General features: G+C 32.7%; 1 protein-coding gene across 1 annotated transcript; it reads left to right on the top strand.

Moving 5' to 3' along the window:
- Nucleotides 1-2,462: 2,462 nt before the first annotated feature.
- LOC148934205 (UDP-N-acetylglucosamine transporter UGNT1-like) lies at nucleotides 2,463-5,473 on the top strand. The gene is made up of 10 exons (XM_089058617.1): nucleotides 2,463-2,856; nucleotides 3,026-3,102; nucleotides 3,200-3,361; nucleotides 3,437-3,570; nucleotides 3,648-3,778; nucleotides 3,867-3,911; nucleotides 3,982-4,079; nucleotides 4,421-4,528; nucleotides 4,892-4,948; nucleotides 5,025-5,473. Exons 1-10 carry the CDS (start codon nucleotides 2,721-2,723, stop codon nucleotides 5,097-5,099), a joined length of 1,023 nt encoding a protein of 340 aa, XP_088914743.1. The 5' UTR covers nucleotides 2,463-2,720; the 3' UTR covers nucleotides 5,100-5,473.
- Nucleotides 5,474-7,921: the final 2,448 nt, after the last annotated feature.

Raw genomic sequence — 7,921 nt, forward strand, 5'->3', positions numbered from 1 at the left:
GATTTTGACGAAGTTGGGGTCCAATTCCCTAATGACAATTGTAAGATATTTTTTTTATGTCGGTGTAGCCGAAAGTTGCGACATTATTATTATGCAAGGAATAATCAAAAGTGAGAAATCAATTAGTTATTTGAAGAGATAATCATCATTTAATTGGTCAAATTATCGTTAATTTTATACTCTATTCGTCCTACTAAATGTAAAATAATTTCGTAAATTATTTATCTTAAAGTGACACGTTTCGTAAAATGAAAACATCATTATCTTTATTTTATTCCCTATCTATTTAACTCATTAAATAACACTACATAAAATTTTGTGTCCAAAAGTAAATGTTTCACATTTAGTGGGACAGTTGAAATAAGTCTAAAAACAGAATCTATACATATATAAAAGGCGAGTTTTGACCGTCTTTTAAAATATTTATAAGTTTTGTCCTTATTTTAAAATATTTATAAATTATGGACCAATTTGCTTATTTATGGAATAATTAATTACAATAAAACTGAATTTGTATGGTTTTATAATTAATTTCTTATCAATTAAATCCAAAGTTATGACCTTAGAGTCATAGTTTGACTAACTTTGCCTTAGTAATGGGAGGTTGTATGGTTTTAGAAACTGATTTAAATTAAGTGAATTTATTATAATTACTGTACAAATTATAGTAGTATGTATCAATGTATAAGCCGTTACATAATAATTCAAATCATGAAAATTTAATTCCTATCAAGACTTTGTAACGTAACTAATTATTAGTGAAATCCAAATAAATTCATTAGGCTAATTTGGTTGAGAGGTTGTAACTTAATATGTAACCTAAACCCTCTATAAATATCTCTAATTTGCTACCTTCTTACTCACTTTTTCATTGGCTTTTCCCTTTCCATTATTGGATTTTCTCCAACAAGACATTGTTTTCCATATGAATATCACATTCCTTAATGAATTTTATAGCCTAGCAATACTCCATCGGTAATCAGATATGTACGCGTTTTTGAGATAGCCACGCCCGATGACAAATCAATTGTCATTGTGGTGTGTTCCATGACAAAATGGTAGGGTTATAAAAGGCAAGTTTTGTTATTTTTTGTTTGAAGTTCTTATATAGCTGGAGGCAATCCGACATTATGGAGAAGATGACATCGGCATAGGGTGATGAAAGTGCTGGAGATGATGAATGGAAAAGGAGGCTATTGGAGATAGAGACAAGCGGATAAAAAAGGTTGGGAGAGATTAGAAGTAAGATGAATGCATATTGGAACAGAAGAGAAGATCGATGCAGATTAATTCTTAATTAGTAGCATAAACTTTTTTATTGATTCCAATCAGTTGGTCATTTTATTTTATTGAGAAATTATTGCCGAATTTACTAAGCAATATATTCTTACAAATTTGTTAAAATCTGTATATAAAATTATATTTTTCTATGACTTTGAAACAATGTCGTATTGAGTACACCAAAAAACGGGGGTGGAAGTGTCTAATTCGAATTCGACATGTTATGAAAATTCTCAACCCGAACACGAACCCGACTTGCTACCTTCAAACCCAAACACAATCAGCGTACGGCACAAACTCATTAACTACACGATATATTATAGGTTTACTCGACACAATAATGACCTAAACCTGATATTATACGATTAAACCTGATTTTAAACCTAATTTATACATTCAAAACTTGATTAACACAATTTAAACCTAATTTTCATGAACTTAGATAATAAAACTAAGGTACTACTATAATTTTTTTAAAATAGAATAACATTATTATTTTTAATGGGCTACTTGAACCCAACTCAACTCAATCTGAACTCAATCCAAAATTATAGAGTTTATAATGGATCAATCCGATAAGAATACGAACTCAATAAAGCTCTACTAAAACCCATAACCCATTGATTTTATTGTGTATTCATGTTGGATTTTTATATCGTATCAAAAATTGTGTGCTCAACCGAAAGACATCATTCTTTATCACCGATAAAAACTTTACCAAAATTGAAAATACATAGTTTCATATTTCATTTGAAATCTCATCGCTAAATTTGACATATTTAGTGATATAAATTTAAACTTTTTTGGTCCCAAAATTATTTTTTTAAGTATGAAATTTAAAAAATTGTTGTTTAAAGATTAAAGTAGAGTGAAAATAAGGTACTCCCTCCGTCGCATAAAAGATGTCACATTTGTGGAACGGCACGGGATTTTAGGAGGTTCTGTTTTGTGTGTTAATAAATGAAGAAAGAAAATATAATTTTTATATTCATATGGAGAGAGAACTTTTTCCAAAAATGTAAATGTGAGATCTTTTGTGGGACAAACTAGAAGGGAAAGTGTGATATCTTTTGTGGGACGGAAGGAGTATGAGATTGGAAAAAGCATAAGAAACTAGAGTAGGAAAGAAAATATAATGGAAATATTATTTCTCTGTGTTCGGAATTCGATTAAGTTAATTTGAACTCAATGATTGGTTGCAAAGTTAAAAAATGTAACAAAATCGTTATATGAAGTCCAGCTTCCTTTTTCTAGTAGCAGAGGTTAACCAAATCAGATTCTAAAATGCAGATCACATGCAGATTGCATAGATGATCATCATTTTATTCAAACCGATTACACTTTGGAGCAACTGCCAACTGCTATATACATCAACACCCATGATTTTTCAATCATTCGCAAAATTTTTGAGATTCTAGACTTTTTCGGAACGCAATTTTATGGCGACGAGCGGTGGATATCTTCCGATCACCGCGATGGATTCAGCTGCGGAGGAAGTGGACGAGAAGCAGTTGAAAGCCTCCGCCATCTCTAAGGCCGGTGCTTATGCCGCCACCTCTTATATGGCATGCGCCGGTAATTTCTTCAATTTCGATTATTTCAATTTCACATGTTTTGTTGTGACTGAGATCGGAATGTCTAGCTCAATTTGATAATTTAATGTTTATGATTTCGTTTTGGATTGATTTGATATGTTAAAAGCCCCAAAATATTCAAAAACTAGGATAATTTGATTTTTTTGCAGTGCTATTGGTGATGTTCAATAAGGCTGCTCTTTCTTCATACAGCTTCCCGTGTGCTAATGTCATCACTCTTTGCCAGGTAATGTTAATTGCTCGTTTTAATTTGGCGATTTCTTATTTTCTTCTGAGATTGATTGTGATTGTATAACAGACTATTGATTTTGTTTTGTGTATAGATGATATCATCATGCTTTTTTCTCTACGTATTAAGGCGGTTAAAGATTATATCGTTTAATTCGAATGAATCTGGAGCACTCGGTGATAATTTCGGAACATTGGTATCGATAAAGACATTGATCAACGCCTCACCTCTTTCTATGACCTATTTATTTTACATGGTAATACCTTTTCCCAGTCATGACTAGTTAGTTTCTCACTGAGTTGCTCACATTTTTCGTTTGTTTCTTTGAAAGCTAGCCTCCATGGAGGCTGTTCGGGGAGTAAATGTACCCATGTATACAACCATAAGGAGAACCACAGTTTTCTTTACAGTGATGATCGAGTTCATCTTTGCGGGGCAGAGGTATAGCCGTCCTGTTCTTGGAAGGTAAACATCCTATTATTCTCAACACCCCTTCTTGAAGTTATATTTGCCTGTCTGATGAATAATTTAGGTTTTTCCAGTGTGGTAATAATTCTGTTAGGTGCTTTTGTTGCGGGAGCCCATGACATGTCTTTCGACTCCTATGGTTATCTAGTGGTGGTGTTAGCCAACATATCCACAGCAGTGTATCTCACAACCATATCTCGCATTGGTAATGCTTCTTTTTATATCCTCATCTTGTTTTAGCTGCTGCTGCATCATTCTTGGCTTCGATTTTGCTGATACTGTATTCTACGCAGGGAAAACTAGTGGTCTCAACAGCTTTGGCCTAATGTGGTGCAATGGTGCATAGCCACAACTTTGTATTTACCATCTTTTAATATACATGTTGTAATTTACCTTTTTCTGATACAGGAGTTTTGTGCGGACCAGTTTTACTGGTTTGGATCTTTATACAAGGTGACATTAAGAAGACAATGAATTTCCAGTATTTGCTCTCTCCGGGATTCCTGGTAATATTGGATGACTAGCTTCTCTCCATTGCATATTCAGTTTCTACTGCCCTCTTTTCGTTTCCACCAACTTATAATGTTGTCATTGTACTTAGTAATCATTTTAAGCAGTCATTTATTGATTCTACCGTTCCAATGATCGTTACTGTAATGGCATGATTGTGCATATTGAGAAAGGATTCGGTTCCAGGTGCATCCTCACTGTCCTATTAAGTACAGAAAGGTGGATCAGCATATTGTACTGCTATCTTGTCTTTCTGAGTCTTAAATTTTACTAAATGACGCAAATACGCATTTTCTGGTTGTGGTTACCCTTCATGATTCAACTCTTCTGATTTCAGGTAGTATTGTTCTTTTCTTGCATACTGGCATTCATCCTCAACTACACCGTATTCCTCAACACGACTCTGAATTCTGCTCTAACGCAGACAATCTGTGGTAACTTGAAGGTTTGTTCCAATCTTTTAATGTTCTTTAGTTTAGCCTGCTGTAGTTTATGGTTAATGCAATCTTACACAATTACATTTAGTGAACTGATGCATGACAAATTTTCACATATAAAAGTGGTGGAATACAAATCTGTCATTCTTGATTCTTTTGCACTTGATTAAATCTGTCATTCTTGATTCTTTTGCACTTGATTAAATCTCATATATCAATGATGAAAAATCATGCAGTCAACTCTTTTATGATAGCTTTCCATTATCAGACATTTACCACTATCTGAGTTGCTGCACATTATGTGGTGGAGCTCATCCTATCCACATATATCTATCACACTATGCTAAACTACATGTTTTCCTGTGATGTAGGACTTCTTCACTATTACTTTAGGCTGGGCGATTTTTGGTGGGCTGGCGTTCGATTTAGTAAGTGCCGTCTCTATTTAGTCACACCGGTCTCCCTAATAGCTCGTTTAATCCTACACTAACCCCCCTCCTGCAGCTGAATGTGACCGGGCAGCTCATCTGCTTTGCTGGCTCAGGATTATATGCCTATTACAAGTTCACTGGGAAGTGATGCTGTGATGATCTAAACAGTGATGATCATTTTCTTGATATCTCACAGTATTTATGTAGGGCTGATAGAGACTCCATTAAAATTTAGGATGAGATAGAATAGTGTTGCATATGCTTGATGATATCTATAGCAACTTCCCTACAGTTAGATTTAGTGGAATGATTTTCAGTTTATCTGTAGGCTAAGTCCACATTTTGTTTTTTACCCTACTTTTGATAGTGGTGTGGTGCCTGTTGATGATGGCAGAAAATTTAGCCTATGTCTTTTCATGTCTTTGTTTTTTTCTGGATAAGAAAATCCAGGTGTTCTGTTTATATGTTGAATTGAAGTATTTCCATTTTACTTGTGTTCTAAAAATTTGTTTGGTATGGTAATATCTACATTTCCCTCTTTTATTTATAGTACTACTCCTTATTTATTCATTTTGAATGGGTTGATTGGTTGTTTCATGATTATGAATTCATAAAATGCTAATTATGAGCTGATTAATGACATAATCTAAATCTATATAGATATTACGGAAGTTCCCTGTTTTACAATTTTTTGCCATGTATATTCTTGTTATAAAATAGACGGTGTAAGATTTTATACCATATTTATATATTATTAATTTATTACAAATAAAATTATTTATTTTTCCAAAATTTGATTGTACATATAATATCCTTTTTCATTTATTTTTAAAAGATAAATTAGTAATATAATATATTTATAAGTCATATTCTAATGCTTATAACACCCTAATCCAAAATCAAAACCAAATCTTCACCCTTAGATTTTAAAATGAGTGGATGAGATTAAATCTTACGAATCTCAATAAATAGTAGACAAAATATCAACAAAAAGGTAATGTTGTCATTATGTTATCATATGATAATTTTCGTGAATATTTTTTTATATCAACATAGTGTATTACAAATATCAACAATATGACATAAGAATATAGTAACACTAGTACAAGAAATATCAACACATATTTATTGAGATTTTTACATGGTTTTATTGAGATTTTTTTATTTTTTTTATGTTGATAAAATTCTGGTTATCAACATTTACGAAAACTAAAATAAAAAATATCAAATTTCATCATCCGAACGTCGTCGGAACATATGTAATTGAAATCTCGTTCAAATCCTTATAATATTATCTTTAATTTGATATATTTTTTGCGAAAATATAATTTAAATCGAGAGAGTTATGTGAATTTAAGTTTTAAGATGATTTTAATGAGAGAGAATTGACATTAATACCCTCTAATTTTGTTTATTAATTTTCTTAATTAAAAATATAATCCATGTGGCATTATTTCAACCACTAGATCTTCTAATCTAATGACTAAGATTTAGTCTTAGTTTGGGATTGCTAATTAGTTAGCAATTGATCATTCTCCATATATTTATTATATATATAGGAGTGGATTGTGATCAATTGAGATTTTTAGGCTAATTGAAAATTTAGATTCAATATCAGCCACTTATTTTTATTAAATCAGTGGTCCAGATTTTGCCACATAAAAAATAATTTTAGATTAATTAACTATAAAAGGGTAGAATGATAATTTCATGTTTTAATTAGGATTTCATCTTCACGTTTCGTAGATAGAACTCCAAACCTTGCTGGCTTTGCTGCTGAAATTCTGCTAGTGATCGCTTTCTGATCAAATCCGGCCGCCGGATCTGAGAAGCAGGATCGGGAAGGACTCCAGAGAGTGTCGATCGGAACGGAAACTGCTGCTGCTGATTGGTGATGTAGCTACTGTTCATTCCCCCGCCGCCGGTGAAGAAATCCCATCCGCCGCCGGGAAATCCGGAAGACATTGTTTCTACTTAAATTGGTTGGATTTCCTATGTGCTCAAGCAAGGAGAAGGTTTTGGATTGAGCAATTTCATTGTTTCTTCTCCGTTTTATCTCTTGAATCTGTTGCCTTCTCCAACGACGCGGCGTAGCTCTCCTTCGCCGCCGCCATCGCCGCCGAGTGGCGGAGGAGCTCCACCATCACCCACTCGATCGTGCTGCTCGTCGTCTCCGATCCGGCGAGGAACACCTCCTGCGATAAATTGAATCTAAAATTCGATGAATTAGAGTTTAATTAATCGGTTAATTCGATCAATTACCATGATGATAATGTGGAGTTGATGATCTTGATGATTAGAAGCAATTAAATACATCTAACTATATCTCAATTTCGTCAGCAACAACTGTTCTCAATTTCAGATCTGTCTCACTGATTTTGATTTTTTAAGGTATCCTATGTTGTTATAAGTTGTTGACATTTGATATTCTGGCTATTGATATATGAATTATAAGTGTTATTTTTTAGTTGTTGACATTTTAATACGAGTTGTTGACATTCGATATTCTGACTATTGATATGTGAATTAAAAGTGTGGAGTATTCTTTAGTTGTTGACATTTTAATACAAATAGTTGACATTCGATATTCTGACTATTGATATGTGAATTATAAGTATTATTTTTTAGTTGTTGACATTTTAATACGAGTTGTTGACATTCGATATTCTGGCTATTGATACGTGAATTATAAGTGTTATTTGTTAGTTGTTGACATTTTAATACGAGTTGTTGACATTCGATATTCTGGCTATTGATATATGAATTATAAGTGTTATTTGTTAGTTGTTGACATTTTAATACGAGTTGTTGACATTCGATATTCTGACTATGATATGTGAATTATAAGTGTTATTTGTTAGTTGTTGACATTTTAATACGAGTTGTTGACATTCGATATTCTGGCTATTGATATGTGAATTGCAAGTGTTATTTGTTAGTTGTTGACATTCGATATTCTAGCTATTGATA

Source organism: Salvia hispanica, chromosome 1 (assembly GCF_029641045.1).
Source record: "Salvia hispanica isolate PSC_SH4W2 chromosome 1, Shi_PSC_v1, whole genome shotgun sequence".
Lineage (NCBI taxonomy): Eukaryota > Viridiplantae > Streptophyta > Magnoliopsida > Lamiales > Lamiaceae > Salvia > Salvia hispanica.